The 18,560-nt window shown below is 40.8% G+C and overlaps 1 protein-coding gene across 1 annotated transcript; it reads left to right on the top strand.

Moving 5' to 3' along the window:
• Positions 1–728: 728 nt before the first annotated feature.
• On the top strand, positions 729–16,192 carry crispld2 (cysteine-rich secretory protein LCCL domain containing 2). The gene is made up of 15 exons (XM_010731480.3): positions 729–966; positions 3,104–3,465; positions 4,604–4,722; positions 5,974–6,106; positions 7,745–7,860; positions 8,319–8,419; positions 8,506–8,694; positions 8,776–8,836; positions 8,924–8,990; positions 9,085–9,215; positions 9,364–9,407; positions 9,508–9,580; positions 9,809–9,884; positions 10,833–10,963; positions 14,009–16,192. Exons 2-15 carry the CDS (start codon positions 3,196–3,198, stop codon positions 14,058–14,060), a joined length of 1,563 nt encoding a protein of 520 aa, XP_010729782.2. The 5' UTR covers positions 729–966; positions 3,104–3,195; the 3' UTR covers positions 14,061–16,192.
• Positions 16,193–18,560: the final 2,368 nt, after the last annotated feature.

The raw sequence follows: 18,560 nt of genomic DNA, 5'->3' as shown, positions 1-18,560 counted from the left end.
CGCTGACATATGTAGGAACGGTATGTGTCATCATTCAATGGATGTTTTTATTGCCTTTTTAGTTTTAGAAGTTGTAACTAGTGGCTTTATTAATAGTTAATAAATGATGTGCTAATGCTGTTGTTAGATTCGTTATCATCAACTCATAAGTACTCATTCACTCAACTTCTGGGTTGCCAAACTGTCTGCCTTAACAACTCTTAATTAATGACTTATTAACTTTAAATGTAGACTTGATGGTTCATTAAAAACGAGAAACCCATGAGTATTTGATAATCCATCACCAACATTTATGACTGTATTATTGCTAAAGAGAAATTATAAATAGATCCTTCACAATCTGGCGACCTAAAGTTTATTTTTGGTTCATAACTAATCTTAACAAATGATGTATTAATCATTAATAAAGCCAACTTATGTCCAGTGTCTAATGTTTGGAACATTATTTTTTTTCGTTTCAGTGAAGTTAGTGTGCGTCTCCGTGTCCACTGCTTGTTTAGTCTTAATGTTTGACGCGTGTCTGTAGCTGGATGTGAAGATACATATCTGGGTCATAACTGTCAGCCAAACGTGATTCAGGGATGGTGAGCTAACTGCTTGCTGCTGACTCGTCTGACAGCCTGCTGATTTACAATATTTGTAGTTTTCTTTCTGACATAAGGCTGCCCGTCAGCGTGCGCACTCTGCGCTCTGCGCGCTCTTTGCCAAGAACATAATCTACTTGAGGGAGGCTGGCGAGCGGGGGAGTGAGTAGAGACAGTCATTTTTTCCCTCTGGTCCTGAGGGGTCTCCTTCTCCTATATAAGGCACTCCGAGCTGCTCAAGAGTTACACAGCTCATATGTGCTTCAGCCACAACGCCAACAAGCAGCAACCTGGTCCTCTCACAAGGGAATAATACAGCTCTCCAGCGCGCAGGGGAAGCTGAGATATCCCAGCAGCAGGATACTAACTGAGAAAGACAGAGGTGAGAGACATTACACGCGTGTATTTGTAATGTGTTGTAGCTTTCAGGTTCACTGTTATTTTGAGGTTATATTTTTTTATATTTATTTGCCTACCTAGTCGGATTTGCAGTTGATGACTGACATATTTAGTGTGAATGAAACTGAACCTGTCTTCTTATGCTTATTTTCTGTTTTCTGTTTCTCTTTATTCATGTGGCAACGTGAACCTACTAACAACTCTGATATGTCTGATATTTAGGAATGAGTTACAAATCATGCCAGTGTCAAAGAGGCTGCTGGCAAGACACTGTCATTCATTGTGAGGCTGCAGCCTCACTGAGGAAATGTCAATGAGAGAGCAGGAGCCACATGATGGAATGTGTCATGTATAATCTATGTACAGGTAGTAAAATTACGGGAAAAGTGGAAATATAGTGCAAATATTAATGCTAGATTTACAATAGAATGAATGTCTCACCTCAAAAAACAGATTTCTAGGGGCAGATAGTTGTAAAAAGGAAACATTAAACAGCTCTCTAGCATGAAAATGTGAGCAGTAATCTGTGGGAATGTATATAAATCTAATAATTTTTCTTGTGATATAAGTTGTGTTTACATTCAACCTCATGGTGAGGTGGAGAGGACGTCAATCCCTCTTCAGATCAGATGCGAGCCCACCAGTGTCAGAGCTTTCCCATGTGGATATGTATGTGTGTCCGAGGCTCTGTCTGTCACTCTGGTATAAAATTCATGAGAGTCGTGAGAAGTGTCCAGACAGAGAAGCTGGTAGAGATTCAGTGTGAAAAAGGGGGCACAGGGAGAGGAGAAGGGTGTGGTGCTTGAGCTGCCCGCTGGCTCACAGTGCCCAGAGCTGGCACAGCATGTTGACACAAAGCCGGTGCCAGACCTCAGGCCGCCTTTTCAGCCAGAGGGAAAGAGGTGAAGGGATTCAAGGATAAGAGAAACCAGTGCGAGCTGGAACTTGGTTTATTTTTTCTTTCTTGTCTGATCACACTGACTGAGTGCTTCTCTCTCTCTCTCTCTGTCTCTCTCTCACTCTCTGCCTCACTCTAAAAGCTTGAGACTTTGTGATATTTGGTTAAACTCTAATCTTGGACGGCATCCTTCTAGCTTGTTGCTTTCCAGAGAGGGGGAGGAGGTCAGAATCAGGGTTAGTTCCAAAGTATTGCTCCTGGATGTGTCAGGAATGCACCGAAAGACAGTTCAGCAGCTTGTCAACCTAAACTGATGTCTGCCTTCTCAGTGTCCTCGCTCAGTTTGGTTAGAAAATAATCAGAGAGAGATAATATTAATAATGTTTCTCGGTATACTCCATATAACTGTGGTGGAACAAGTCCAAAGCAGAAACAGTGTTATATTCACTGCTGAATCTTAAACTGCTCTTCATAACAGGTTTAATAGAGCTGATGTGACTGGGTAGAAAGGCTCTTTAATGGGCTTTGACATTGTTTTCATCTTTTGGATAAAGATGCCCACTGATTGGTTAATTGTGGCACAGCTCAGCTGTTGTTTTTGAGTCTACTGGAAAAATAATTGAAGCTAAAAATATGACAATGGCATCTTGCACTCCGAAACTGGGTTAGTAATCCACTTGATGATAAAGTTACAATATGACGTCACATTATGTAACACAAGAAGGAGTAGTTAACATCTCGGTGTAAATAAGAAATGAGCATCCAAAACATTTAAAAGGAAAGACTTATTGGCATATTTTTGTACCTGAGAGACGAGCAATTTTTATACAACAGCCATAAAGTGATTAAAAGCAGAACATTTGAGAATAAAACATCCAGAGTGGAGAGAACAAATCTTCCGTTCCTCTGCATCATAAAAGTGTCTCTGTGTTTGTATAATTTATAACATGACACAAAACAAAGGAAAGAATGAAAGAGTTATAAATTTCCACATTAATATCTTATCCCAGTCCATCGGGAAAACAACTGAGGTGACAGGGCCAACTTTTTTTTAACACTTGAAACCTCCATGTGAGCGTGTGTGAGAGTGTGTGTGCATTATTTGTTATAGAAAGTGGCTCCTATGTTAGTTTAGTAATCTATACGCCCATATTTTCTAATCTGTACTCTGCTTTGTTGACTCACAGTGTGGAAAGACTTATTAAATATTTCCTCCCTGCAGGTTGTGTCTGGGACTGTGAGGAGTGGCATTCACACACAATCCGCTGTCTACTGTCGTCTGAAAATCCAAACACAGACAGCTTAAGTGTCAGAATGACCTGCTCTGCCATGACCTGGCTCCCTATCCTCTCCCTCCTGCTGCTGTGCGTCAGGGACTCAGCTTCCCTCTTCCTGCCTGACTCTAAGGAGCTCAGGCAGCTGCTGAGCCGCTACGAGGAGGAAGCGGATCAGAACAGCACCAGCAACACATCTGGCAATAGGACCCGAAGAGCCATCCGCTGGTCAGACCGTGAGGAGATCCTCCAGCTGCACAACAAGCTGAGGGGCGGTGTCTACCCCACTGCTTCAAACATGGAGTACATGGTGAGACATGTCCCATTACCCCGATGACCTGTTTCTATTTTGTTCTTAACCAACAAAGATAATTATCAACTTCTATCATTGACAAGACTTCACAAGAAACCTAATTTGAATGTGTCAGCAACACGACACACGCTGAAACTCACTGAAATTGAGGTGGCGATTAGGGCTCGAGGGTTTATTCTGCTTAGAAAAGTGGTGTTGCTTTAATAAAAACAGCCTTTTCTCTCTGCTGGAAACATGCAGTAATGATGGTGAGCTACTGCCAGCCTGCTGTGCTGCTCTTTTACAGGGAGGATAATAATGCTGACTCTGTCCTACCTGCTCAGTGCAGGACAAGACAGGCAAGCAAGGGAGGGCTGGGTCAAAGGAGGACAGAGAGAATAAGGGGAGAAAGAGGGAAAATGGAGTTACGACGTGGCACATCAATGAGTAATGTAGGAGGGGGATTATTGTTAAGACAGAGAAGTTTATTGAATTGAAAACCACAAACTCCATAAAGCTGACAGACGCAGTGGTGGCCTGTGTGTCTCTGGAGCGCAGTTATAGCTGGGGAGGAAAGTGTCTGAAGATTTACTCTGCCCAGTGCTCTCAAATTCCAGCAAACAGGCAGTGTGTGTGTTTGTGTTAGTGTATGGGTGTTTGGGGTTACAGTGGTGTCTGTGTGTGCATGTTTTAGCGACCACCAAACGGCTGGAAATTTACTGAGGAGATGTGCTTTGAGGGGCCATGCTGTATGCAGTCCTCCCTCCCTTTATAACGCCCCCCTTCACGGTGGGAGTCAGGTGTCTTCTCCGCTTTCCAGTCCCCTCTCCACCGCAGTAAAGAAACCCACTCAGGAAATGTGGATAATTCAGCTGTGATTGCTGGAGATTTGTAGTGGACCAGGGCCAGGCGCCAGCTGCTCAACTCAAATGTCACAGTCTAAGGTTAATGTTGTACTTGTATCCAGCTCAGTTTCAGCTCACTTGAAAGGAAGGAAGGAAGTGCAGGAGGCCTTCAACAGGTTGTGGTTAGGTATCTGCTAAGTCAGACCAACATGTGGATTATAATGTTTTATATCGCAGCAGGTGAAAGATACAATGTCTTTCCATTGCTGCGAAAAAATGAAAGAATTTCTTGTTTGACTTTGTGTGTGCAGGTTTGGGATGATGAGTTGGAGCGGTCTTCTACTCAGTGGTCAGAGGAGTGTCAGTGGGACCACGGACCTCACGACCTCCTTATGTCTATTGGACAAAACCTGGCTGTTCACTGGGGAAGGTGAGATGTAATAACACACGTTTTGGAAAAAGCTTTGTTAGGGTTAAAGGTTATAAAGGATTTATAAATTGGAGCTAAAAGCTTTATTAGAAATCATTTACTAAATAATTTAATAATTAGTTGCAACATATTTGACTGACACAGTCCCTTTGACTGGTGTTTGTTCTTTCTATTAATATGGTTATAAATGCTGCTGGATCCCCTGCAACCCTTTCCCAGAAGGATGAAGCGTTATGTTACTAACAAAGAATTAGTAAATTATATATTAACATCAATAGTCTAAACACAAGTAGCAGTACAAACCTGAGAAAATAGTGTATAAAATTATGATTCAAACCAGTAAACACCTGACTGCCGAATAAGCAAACTACAAATCTGACATGAGAAGCTAACAGTTGGCAGTGACTGATGCTATGTGCACATTTCAATCTGTACTAAAAAAAAAAATATTGAGCTTTGACACCCAGGCCAAAGCAGCACTAACAGTACTTTATAGTTATTCTGACACATAATTGTTTCTTAATTAAGTATTTTCTGAGCTATCCTCTTTTCCCATAAATTACAGTGTCCACTTATAGCAGCAACTCTTCAAAATCTTGGTCCATTGCTTTGGGTGAAGCACAAGCATAGGCAGAGTTAGTCAGTGGGAGCGTATTCAGGTTTATGTTTGTGTGAATGAGTGTGTGTGTGTGTCCGAGTAGACACCAGACACAGTAGGCCTCTCTGTATGACACTGTATGGTTATCGCAGCAGGTGCCCTTCCAGGAATCTGCTCTCATTCTCACAGGCCCTTTCCTCTCTCCCTATTCCCTTCTTTTCTTCCCGTGCCAGCAAACCCTGATGTTTTCCACTCCCCCTCTACTCTCCGGTTATAAGCTCAGCACTTTTCAATACCGTAAAAAGAGATGTTTATAATAAGCGCTAGGGCTGATTTGTTAGGCTGTGGAGCCATGTTTAGGTTTGCTTTGATTCTCTCTTTTTTTTTTCAACCTGATTTGATTTCCCCTGTTATGGAGGGGAACAGACTGCTGTTCTGTGTGCCAGGTCAAATTCAGACTCATCATCTGAGGCCTGAAGGGAGGGTGAGGAGCAGGGAGGTTCATGCAGCGTTTCTCAAGTCTAGCCAAAGCACCTGGCAGCTCCCTCAGATATTTCCCTTTTGCCCGTGGTACCTGGATGGCCTGTGACTGAGCCTACTGTTTGTCTGTCTGTGTGTGTTTGTGTATGTGTGTGTGTGTGTGTGTCCTACAGATACCGCTCTCCTGCCTTCCATGTCCAGGCCTGGTACGACGAGGTGAAAGACTACACGTACCCCTACCCCCATGAGTGCAATCCCTGGTGTCCAGACCGCTGCTCCGGGCCCATGTGCACCCATTACACCCAGGTGAGATGAATAAAAAAAACTTGGCAGGGGAAAGAGTTCAGGAGAAAAAAATCTGACAAAAGTAGGTTAAAGGGAAACACATCCATTTTAAACATCAAAGTCTGTTTGCAAGTCTTGAGTACTACTACTGGATACGTGGGGGGAAAAAGTGTATAACACTTTTTGTATCTGCAGAGGGAGCTTTATGAAGTCTGATTTGTTGCCTCAAGTGATGTCATATGAGTCAGCGTCATCTTGGGCTGAAGGCTACAAATCTGAAGATGAAAATTAATCTGGTGCTATGGAATTAGAAAGCGCTCACCAGACCTCCTCTGTTTGAGGCTAACTGTAAATGGGTTGGTGAGTTTCCTTGTGGGTTCATGTAGGCGCCACGGGCACCCAGTCTGCTAAGTGTCATTTTAGGCTGAGTTATATTCTTCATCTATGCATTATTATACTATAAATGCTGCTCTGTCTAGGATGATCTGTGTATTGCACTCTTTTATCCATAATATACAACATATGTCAGTTGACAGGTGTTACAGGGCTGTGTTAGAATACAACAGGTGGCGAGCACCCTGTATGATATTTCACATTATTTATGGGCATAGTTGCAGTTGCAGAGGGTCTGAAGGGTTAAATGACAGACATGGATATAGTAACTTGCAGACAGTGAAAACAAAGATATTAGGAGGAAAATCAGATGTAAGTAAAAGGATAGTGCTAGACACAAAGAAGAGTTGAGAAGAGTCGATAAGAAAATCAATCAAAAAGAAAACCAGTGAGCTGTCCTCCTCTTCACCTAGACTTCACTTTATGGCTGCTGGGATGAGTTTACAGAAACATTCAGACTCTTCTCTCTGCCTTCACCCTGAAACCTGATCACTGCCATCTGGTAGTCATTTCCAGACACACCAGACACCCCTCACTGCTTGACCTGGATTCTTTTAAAGATGCTGCAGAGAGGAGGTGGTGCCAAATATGAGCATCATCACCTTGTCTCTGACTTTCATTTTCCAATGTCCAGGCAGTCATACTCCACGAAACCTGTACAGACAAATACTCGACCCTCTGCAGTTAAAGAATACACTGAGCTAAACCACCGGCACTCAACGCGCATCAGTCTGTGTGCTGACTCACTGCTTCCAGTGGCCTCTAACTATACCCGGAAAAAAGATGAACATTCCTGAGGAGGGAGAGTGCACATGTTTCAGAGTTTGGGAGGAAAGTGAGGAGGAGTTATGGAACATGCTGTGTTGTATTTGCCGTCAAATGGCACATCATTCATCTGTAACACCACAGCAGCAGCTTTCCGTTTAATAAGCCGTTTTATTTTACCTTGGACAGGGCGTACGCAGAGTTCTAAGATATTAAAAAAAGTCCATTTTATCCTCTTCTGACTGGATGATGGAAATGATTGTGATTGTGTCACAACAGGGGCAAACTGGGTTCACACATGACGTGCATCTGACTGGGGCAGAAATCCCAGTGGCCCCATTAATCATGACTGCCAATTCAGTTGCTTCCCATGGAATGACTTGATTGAGCAATGAGAAAAGTGAGGCAGGAAAATCTAAGCTACAAGCTTAACAGCTTACTCTGCTATGTGTCCGTCCATTCATGCTAACTTTGGCCATACTTTTATTTCCCTCTTTACAGTTGGTCTGGGCAACCACTAACCGAGTGGGCTGTGCTGTGCACGTGTGTCCAAGGATGAACGTGTGGGGAGAAGTATGGGAGAATGCCGTTTACCTCGTGTGCAACTATTCCCCAAAGTAAGATCAACATTCCTCTTATGTTTCCCTGTTCATCCACACCTCTGCTCTCCTGACTCTTGTTTGCATTCTTCTTCCTTAAAATGCCCGCAAACGCTCCAGTGTATGTTCCTAATATTTCTGTACTGTAGATATGTAGCAGCACTTGCCCTAGACTTTTGCATGACATATTGGGGCCATTAAAATTCCTCCAGAAGTTAGAATAGAAAAATAATACTGAAGCACGGGGGAAAGAAAAACAAAGGCAAAGCAGGCGCTTGTTTTCCAGACAGCCCACAGGATGTAATTGCCTGAGAGACAACGCGGAGTGTTTTTATTAGTTTGTGGGACTAATGACTGTTAGGAGTGTTGACCATGGACAAAGAGTGTTGAAGTAATTACAAGGCCATGAGCCCAGTGATGCTTGACTGATGATTCATTTCCACCTTAGTCAAGCTGTCCACTGTTCACTTCTGCAGGGGCAACTGGATCGGTGAGGCTCCATACCAGAATGGCCGTCCTTGTTCCCAGTGCCCTCCGAGTTACGGAGGAGGATGTAGGAATAATCTGTGCTACAAAGGTGAGCAAACCCACATGGCTTCCATTCAAAGATGTTAACAATGAACATGTTGCCAACCTGAACCCTACACGTCTGTCCATCTGTAGACTCTCAGCGCTCAGAGACAGAGGACATGAATGAAGTGGAGAAGCCTCAGGTTCCACTGCCACCTCGTACCACGGCAAAACCTGCTCCCAAGCCTAAACCATCTGCTCCAAAGAAACCAGTGTCCAAGCCCTCCACTCCAAAGCCCGCCACACCCAGGACTTCAAAGCCTCCCAGCAACACCTATCTTGGTAGCTGCAGCAATTATCTGAAACAACCATAAACTTTCATGTTTTGTACAGTTCATTACTAATTTTGTGTCGTTCTTGCAGCTCAGAACATTAAGTGTGAGACCAGACTGAGAGATAAGTGTAGAGGTGCAACCTGCAACAGGTCAGGATATTTTTATTTGGTGTTTATGCCTTATTCTTTTCATTCACCTCTCCAATATCAACTCACTCTTTGTTTTTGCTCCTGCAGATATTACTGTCCTGCTAACTGTCTGAATAAGAAAGGGAAGATTTGGGGAACTCTCTTTTATGATGTGGTGAGTCTGTCCAACAGAAAACAAACATCTTGCATCATGCAACAAATTATACAGGAAATGTATACGTAGAAGTGTTCATTTTCTGTTGTTTCAGCAATCAAGTATTTGCCGAGCCGCTATCCATTTTGGTGTCATTGACAACAACGGAGGGCTAGTCGAAGTCACGAGGAAGGACAAGTTTCCATTCTTTGTCAGATCCACAAAGAATGGCATCGAGTCCTCTAGGTAGATATTTGTGCTCAGCCTCATTTTTGCAAAGAGGTTGAAACCAGATTTACTGATGCAACACTAATGAATAACATTTCCCCATTTCGATAAATCACATTTTGTGCAATGATTTTCTGAGAACCACTGTTCCTCATTTCTTTTACAGTAAATATAAACCTGGCAATGCCTTTATGGTGGCCAAAGTGGAAGGTAAGTGGAGCACTGAGTCATGACTGTATGTAGATTCACACAGTCGACCAGCACTTTTTAGGACTGTTAAATGTTTTTCTCTTCTCTTTCTCTGTGACAGAAATGAGTGCTGACTGCTACACCACAGTGGCTGAAATCTGCCCTTTCAAAAAGCCCCACTCACAATGTCCAAGGTACTTTCTTACATCTGCCACATTTTCATTCTCCAGAGCATCAATTAATGAGCCAGTTAAATAGAAAACACAAAGTTGTCCTTATATCTCCCCACAACACGTTCATAGTGCGTTACTATTTTAGTGCTTATGAATGCTAAAGGAGGTTGTTACTCCTCCATGGAAATTCATTTTTGTCCATTGATGTGAACCTTATCTGTTGTTGCTAATGTTCAATTTGTTTCTCAGAATCTCCTGTCCATCCGACTGCAAGACTCAGCCTTCTTATTGGTCACCAGTCATTGGAAACAACATCTACACTGATGTAAGTACATCATAGATCCAGGTCCTCCAGTTCTGCTGGGTGTTTTTGTTAATTTATGAGCTGTTAGTTCAGACAGTAAGGAAAGGATTTGTGAATCTGCAGCATGGATACATTAGAGAGACATTACCGACTTTGTGTTGCACAGTAGCTATGGAAAGCCGTTGAATCACATTATGAATATGGCTAATGAATGGGAGTAATGGTGAGGTAAGCCAGTGTCTGCCAGGGATGTCTTACCTTGCATGGGGCCTGACCACTCAGAGCCTTACCCAGGCTTTATCTCAGACTAAGGTGACACAGATAGAAAGGTTTCACGAAGGCTGTTTTATATCATCACTCCAAATTCACCTAAATCCTGTTCAGAGTAGATTAGTCATTGTTAAGTACCCTCATTTCTAAACTTATCAGATTTAACGTAAGTAGCCACATCACTCTTGTGGCTTGTTTTGGAGTAATCCTGGCACAGCCACAAAAGGTCAAAGTGGTGTCAGACAAACTTCCTTCAGATGACGTCTGTGGAGATCTTGAACTTTTATGTCTTGTAAGAGTCAGAGAGTGGCTCATAGCAAATGACGCAAGAATGTTTTGCAGGCAGGTTCTCAGGCACCCTAAAAAATTATCTACAGCGGTGTAGAGGCTGCATGTTCAACACAAGACATAAACCATCTGGTTAGAAATGTTGGAAGGGTTTAAGGACATTGTGATCTGTGTTTGGACTAGAAATGAATGATTCTGCCCCAGACTGTTGATAAGAGCGTATGGTCTGTTGTGTTGACTCAGACTGTGAAACAAATGGGTTTGGGTGTGTTGGGTGTGTGTGTTTGTGCTAACACGTGTGTCTGTGAATTACTGCACTGTGTTTTGTAGTGTATTTAATAACAAAGGAATTACAAAGATTTACAATGTTTCCCTTCTTGTAAAAGCATTTCTCCTCTTTGCACTTCACAGAACTCCAGTATTTGTAAAGCAGCCATCCATGCAGGGGTAATCAGCGCAGACGGCGGTTTTGTGGATGTTCTGCCACTGGACAAGAGAAAGAACTATGTTGGAGTACTGGAAAATGGCATCCAGTCTGAGAGGTAATACTCAATCTTTTTGTGGTCAACTATTGTTTGCTGTGATTATCTTTCCCAGATGAGGAATGTTGCACAATAACAAAAGGCACAAAGTTAGAACGATGTGACACCATGGAAAATAGTTGTAGCTTATAATAGTGACATTAGAGATAGTCTGAGTTCCAGAAGTCTATATTTTTAGATTTGGCTCCGAGCAGTCTAGCTGTAGAGTATTTAAGAGAAGCTTTGTCTAAAAATGAGAACAACCATTCATGTTCGAACATGGTGTGTGACAGCTTCCACCAACAAGAGAACACGTGGCAGCTGAAGAACCACAGAGCCTTCTTAGCTGAAATGAAAGCTATCAGTTAGGTGTCAAAGCCTGAGGAAGATTGGGAATTTTGTTTTCACTAATAACACATGTACAAGCACTTTACATCTGCCACTGTGAGACAGCTCAAACTCATACTGTGAAAACATCCCCATTCTGAAAATGCTGCATGTTTAGGAGTGCAACATGTAATCTGCTCAAAGGTGTTGGCTAGTATGTATGGTGCGTAGGATTCCTGACTAATGTCGTAGTATTTTCCTAAACCATTTGCCACATGGCGTTTGCAATAAATGTAGCAACAAGAGGGGATCTGGATACAACTACTCAGGTGTTTTCGTTTATTTTAGCCGATTACAATTATGCTGGGATTTACACAAAGTTCAGCAAACTGCAATAACAAGCAGGAGAAAGATAGTTGGGTGGTCACTTCTCCCACGCTGACAGGTGCAACAAAGCTAAAAGTCAAAAGAAGAGGTTTAATTAAGAACATTTGAAAACATCTGTGTGGATCTAGTCTCATAATCAGACTGAATTGTTACACGGTGTACATTCAGCTTCACACTGTGTCCCTGTTAGCTGATTTTCTATTTTGTTTTGTTCTGGCCTAAACGTTGTAGCGAGTTACAGACTACAGACAAAGTCATTTGTAGTCATTTAATATTTTACACATTGATTAAAGAAATGTATCATTTAAGAGTCGGTGTTCCTGTATACTGACTTACAGCTAATTGTACAGCTACGTCATTCACAGTAGTACAGTAGGCGCTTTCTGACACGTTGAACTAGTAGAAAATGCCAGACGTTTGTCCTGCTTTTGGATCTTCTAACAAAGGAAATGCCAAAACCAAGCAACAGGGAATATTATTTCAAGAGTGAGAAGTTGTTTTACTCTATTTTACTGTTACAAATATGTTGAAATTGATATGTATCACAATAAAGTAACCTTTCTTTTAAGCTAAAAAGAAATAAGTGACTGTGCTGATAATTAAATTTAAAAAGAAGAAGAAGAACATTGTTATTAAAGTAATAGAACATTGCATCATAGCAGACATTTTATTATAACTGCTTGTAAATCTGTTGAAAATTCAGGAAGTTATGATGATTTTAATAATAGATAGACTTCCTGTCTCGATAGACACACGCATTAGGAGGTAAGGCTTCCTTGGATCAATATGGTGCAATGTTCCGATTGACAGCAGTATCTACGTGTATTTATCTATGCTAACTAGCTCTGATAAGTCAATTGTTTCTCTAACTGGGGCAAGCAGCCTGCAGTGGACACAACACCAAACCTATTTAAAAGTATATTTAAAATTGCTCAACAAATTTGGAATATGGGCGGCGAGTCAGTAAGCGGTAAAGATCCGAAACAAAACCTCTAGGTTTAACACAATAGTCATGCACATTCCGTCAGTCTCTAAAGGGAAATTTTCGTTTTAAAAATAAAAACCAATTAAAGTCAATTTAAAACAGAATTTTATGTTGTAGGTTATATACATAGATACAGAACAATACTTAACTTCATTACTTTAAGGCTTTAAGAAATATTTGACCCATAGGAGTGTGGTTAAGAAAACCTTGAGAGACAATTAAAACGGAAACATAAAGCTTGTAGTAAAATTAGACAAGTAAATTTGACTAGAGAATCTAAAATATGCCCGAGGTACTTTTATTCACTGTACCCTACCTTGATTTATGTGGCCTGTAATACTGCATGTAGTGGGTTCCCTGCATGTACACCATGTTTCTCACATCACTCTCATGTCTGTGGCCAGCTCCAGTGGACTAAGCTTAGGCAAGGAAGCCCCTGTGGTCAGTTCTGCTGGCATGTACGGTTGCAAGAGTAATGGTGTGGTTTGGTGTGTGGATGGGCCACACATGGGATCTTTGCTTACTTTACCCAGGCATTTCAATTGAGTGTGCAAAGTGCTGAATGGCCAAAATAATCCAAGTCTGACTAGTATGAAATCTAATGCAGAACTGTGAAGGCCCTACTCAGGACATTGGGATAGGAGGTCAATAAATGTCTGAGAGGGAGTCCGTGCCATGTGCCAACATCATGGCAGGGTGGGCAGTTTGGACAGGACTCTGTTGCTGGGGAAGTAATCACAGCCTATCTGATTACTCGAAGATGGAAATGCTGTCAGCCACTTAGTCAGTGCTTTGCTTTATGGACAATTATCTGTGATCTGATACCAATCGCACGGACCAGTCATGATTATTGATCATGGCAGAGCTTCAAGGTCTCTCCACTAATTAACTAATTACAAAGTCATCAGGTTTAACACGTGCAGTAGCTGGAAAAAGTCTCAGAAATACGGCAACAATGAGTCATGCTGCCAACGGGCCTTTGGTGGATTTTTCCAAAGTTGGCGTGAACACCATGATGACTGTGTATTTTTTAATGATTTTTGACTGCCTGGAGGACATTGGTAAAACTAAAAAGCAGACTTTCAAGCATCACAAAAACAACTGTTGTGAAAACATTTGATTTATTTGACTTAGAGGGACACTCAATCAATTTTACACTTAAAGTTTAGTCTACTATGCCTGTTAACACCGTTGTATACTTTTCTCTGTGGGTCTTTTCTTAGACTTTAGAAAACCCTGATGTAAAACCAATTTATTTCTCACAATTCCCCCAACTTTATAGAAGTAGCATACTTTTATAATAAATATAGTAAACAGCGGTTTCATCTGTAGCAGTAACACGTTTTTTTTGTCTCGCTTGTTTGCAGCAAGAGCAACACAGAGGGAGGCTCTTTCCGAGTCTTCGCTGTGAGGGAGTGAGTCTTCGGCGCAGAAGTCCAAAGACCAACAGAGTCACCTCAGCTGCTCTTGAAGAGCAGGAAGTGCCCACAGGTTGGATACCATGGCTGTTCATCTGTCTCTGTGCCTTCAGTGGAAACAGAACGTCCCAGCAGATCGATAGACAGACTTTTCCTTCTTAGTTCATACACAGTAGCCACCCAGTAAAAGTTGTCCAATATCTTGATGGACCTTAAGTTTTTTATTTCTCCGCTTTTAACTCCAGATATGGATATTTCTTAGACATACTTACTTAATCTGTGAATACAGAATGTTTTTATATATTACGATGCATTGAACAGCTGGTGCTGGAAGTTTTGAGTTAGACATGTTTTACAGAAAGCATTATGTTTACATTGATGTTCTTATTACAAATTTAAATTGATTTTCATACACAGGAATGTATACTGATCACACTGTATTTAATCATTGTGTACAGAATATATGATATTTTGTTTGTTTTAAAAATGGAGTACCATATATTAACATTTTTATGTTTATTCTGATTTGTTTTATTGCCTTTTTGTGCTCACCTGGATACTCTATGCTTTTTGCTCTTGAAGAGATTTAGACTGTGAAACCAAATCTAAGTCTAAATTGTACTTATAAGTTAAGTGATGTGCTCATTGTGAGCGAGGATGTTCTTTTGGCTCGGTAGACTAGAACTCATCAGGCGGATACAAAAGCAGAGGAAACAGTGTGGTTAATGGAAGTGTATGCAGGCAGCAGGCACTGCTGTAGATAGATAATATTTAAGTAGGTTGGTGTTGCTTCAGTGGCAGACGTGTGGAGGTGATTTAGTGATGGTGTTACATTCAAGTTCACTATGTGGTATATAATAGCAGGTGCAGGTGGGCCCTCAGAATGGTGGCAATATTATGGATCTATTAAATAACAATCACAGACAGCAAATCTGTTCAAAATAGCAAGCAGTCATTTCATATTTATTATTGCTTAGCGCTTTCCTTATTTCCTCATTTCTCTTGTTTCTGTAAAATATACGAGAATGCTAAATTAGTCCTCTCCCCACCTAAGACGGATGAATGTGTCACATGTTTCAGGTACAGAGGGAGTTTCATTTGTGCAGGCTAGGCCATATTTTACGATGTGTGAATGTGTTTTGATGATTCTCATCATCAATCTGCAATTTATGCACAGTTCACAGCGTAGTATGCAGTGCATGCAGGATACAGACATCTGAAATGTCTATCGCTATACTGGACTGAGTTAGACTGTTACCATTGGTACAGCCCTGATTTTTAAATACTTTTTTTTTTTTTTACAGCAATGCCTCATTTGATTTTTTTTTGTTTTTACACTTCTCTAAAGCAATTCTGCTTGGTTGCTTATATTGTAAATGCACAGATGTTTAGCATAGTAAGCATCCCTCACAGAAACAAATGTAAAGTCCAGTTTGTGCTGCAGTACTGATGTGTCCTTTGGAGGTCCTAAATAACACCAGATCTACTATAGTACCATTAAGCCTTATTGCTCGATCTATCGCAAATCCTTGGAAATAATGGCTCACTAAAATCTTTTCCTTCAAGTATATTTCAACTTAAATCTCCTTACTCTACCTCAGTCCTATCGCTATGCCAGGCATTTATGTCTTTTCTATATGCAGATATGTATGGGAAATGCTAAAGGTTCTGTAAAGTTAAGGGAACTGTAAATATTATGAATTTTCTGTTTTTTAATTATCCTTTATGCAGTAAGATATAATTAAAATGTGTGAATTTTTTTATTGTCTTGTTTTTATACAGGTTTAGGATGGGTTCAGTATTTTTTGCACAATTTGAAAATAAAGTATGACTTAAAAATACAACAACACATTTCTGTTTCTGTAAAAGATGTGTCCAGTACATGATGTTTAAAGGAACAGTGAGAAGGATTAAATGGCATCTAGGGGTGTAGTTGCTGATTGCAAGTCCCTCACCTCACGTTTTCCTTTCTAGTGTGAATGAAAAACTTTGAAATGAAAAACGTGAAAGGCCGCGTCTAGACCAAGTGTGTGGTTTGTCCATTCTCGGCTGCTGTAGAAACATTGTTGTGCAAAATCTCTGTGGAAGGGGACCTGCAGTGTCTGCATAAATAAAAGGCTCATTCTAAGGTAACACAGCAATTCTTTATTTCAGGTGATTACACACTAATGAAAACATAGTTTTGCATATTATATACCATTTCTCTTATATTCTGTAAATAAAGCCTCATAAATCTTATACACTGGAACATTAAAAGAAAGCAATATTGATGTGTTTAAACATTTTGTATTTTTCACACATGCTACCCTGAAACTACCCGGTCATGTTTAACATAGCCTAACAAGTTAACAAGTCAACTAACCAGAATACTCAGTATTTTACCCTTACCTACATGAGGTTATGACTTCATAGACCATAAAAAGTCAAGAGAACTTTTTAATTATCATCCAAAGTAAAAATCATATAGCTCAAAATCCCAAGTACATAGATTGTTTATTGTATCCTCAGGGCAGTGAATGAAAAATATGATGTTACATGATTTCATGAGTTTATTAAATCTACTTTTCCAAAGCATCAGGCTGAAATCTGTGTGTCATGCATTATGAATGAAATGTAGACGCAGGCCACCCAGGATTTGTCCATTATCTTTGGAAGAATATCACTGACCATGTTCATAACCTGGCTCTGCTTCCTGCGGACGTACGCATGCAGAGTGAAGTGGAACAATAAATTGAAGCAATCAGTTTTACTCAAGGACTACGTACATAATCTGCCAATATGGCTTCTTATGGTGGAATGATTTCAGAAGAAAAAGAGGAACTTCCTGGACTTGGCTAAAATTTCGTAACCTTGTAATCCCCCATTTCACAGGCTGAACTTCTCATTTGTCACTTAACAGCTGTTTGTGACAAGCTCACTTAGATGATAAGATCACTGTATATATGCCATTAATACATGTCTTATTTACTTAAACCAAGGAGGGAAACACATGGGAAGGGAAAAGGAAAATGGCAGACAGAAAGAAGAGTGGAGAAACCTCCATACCTCCAGGCCTTTTATTAGAGGCAGATGTTCAGTTTCAGTTAAGCCCTGGTTGGAGATTTCTCTGGCCACCTTACTGATAAACAGCTGCAACTGGCTTGTGGGATGACTGTTGTACTCCTATTGTCAATGGAGACAAAGATTTGTACTAACCCTATAAATCCCCACACTGCTAAGAGAAGAAGTTTGAGGACTCGGTCCAACTTTGGGTTTCCTTGTCCTCAAATGTGCATTGTGCAACATTTTGTTTTTCGTTGTACAAAGAAAATGCATCACATAGGACTTAAAGGGTTATAGCAATAAGGTTTCATTTGTTTTGTTTTTTATTGTCATTAAAGTGTCAGAAGTACAGATGTACAGACTTTGGACTCACAGCATATAACAACATTTTTATGACAACATTTCATTAAAACAACTTGTACAAACATTTGCAGCTGCACTGATTAATTTGATCCATCATTTAAATCATTTCCCAATATTTTCTAGGATATGAATCCATTATTGCAGGTTCTAACACAAGAAATGAATGTGTCGTGTCACTGAGGCTCCATTGCATGGCTTTAAGAGAAGAAATTGTCCCCTCGACATCTCTGCTGGACCATAAAGAGCGCAACATTACAACTCTATTGAACCACTGCTCTTGTAAAGACTCTTGAGTTCAAAATGAAGGATGCTGGGGTGTTGGTTTGCTCAGTTGGTAGAGTATCCGACCCATGTACGAAGGCTCAGTCCTTGCTGCAGTGGCCCAGGGTTCAAACCTGACCTGTGGCTCTTTCCCACATGTCATTCCCCATCTCTCTCTCCCCACATTCCTGTCACTCTTCAAGCTGTCTCTGTTAAATAAAAAGCTTGAAAAAGGCCCAAAATGCTGATAGACTTTGTCTATAGACATTGGGGAGTATTTCTACAGTCAGCACAGCTGGTTGTGGAAAAAAAGATGCTCCACAAACTGCTCAGTATTATGGACAACAACTCCCATCCGCTGTAAAAAAGACCAGAGACTGGAGGTCATTTCTACCAACTGTTATATCTTTGTACAATGACTCCCTCTGTGCAGACAGGGTTGAGCAGTTGTGCTGATGAACATAATAAGGGATGCACATTTGCACATATGTATATTTTCCTATGTGTGTATATTTAGAGGTAGAACCATATGTTCTTCCTCATTAGAGTTTATTCGATTCTATACTGTGTCACCATTTTTACCACATGCTTGTGCATATAGTGTTCTGTGTTACTTGTTATGCTGCTGCAATGAAGGTTGTGGGACAGCTTTGACTCACCCTTAAGCATAAATTGCTGACTAAAGCTGATCATCTGGGTAACACAGGAAGGGGATCACAATCATTGAGTCATGCAAACACAAAAATGAGTTTTGAACTTTTGAAAACAAACCACTAAAGAGGGACTGGTCTGTGCACTTGCACTCTGTGCAGTTTTATATGGTTAGAGGTGGACA

This window comes from Larimichthys crocea, chromosome VIII (assembly GCF_000972845.2).
Source record: "Larimichthys crocea isolate SSNF chromosome VIII, L_crocea_2.0, whole genome shotgun sequence".
In the NCBI taxonomy this organism is placed as follows: Eukaryota; Metazoa; Chordata; class Actinopteri; family Sciaenidae; genus Larimichthys; species Larimichthys crocea.
This window is presented reverse-complemented; position numbering and strand designations above follow the sequence as displayed.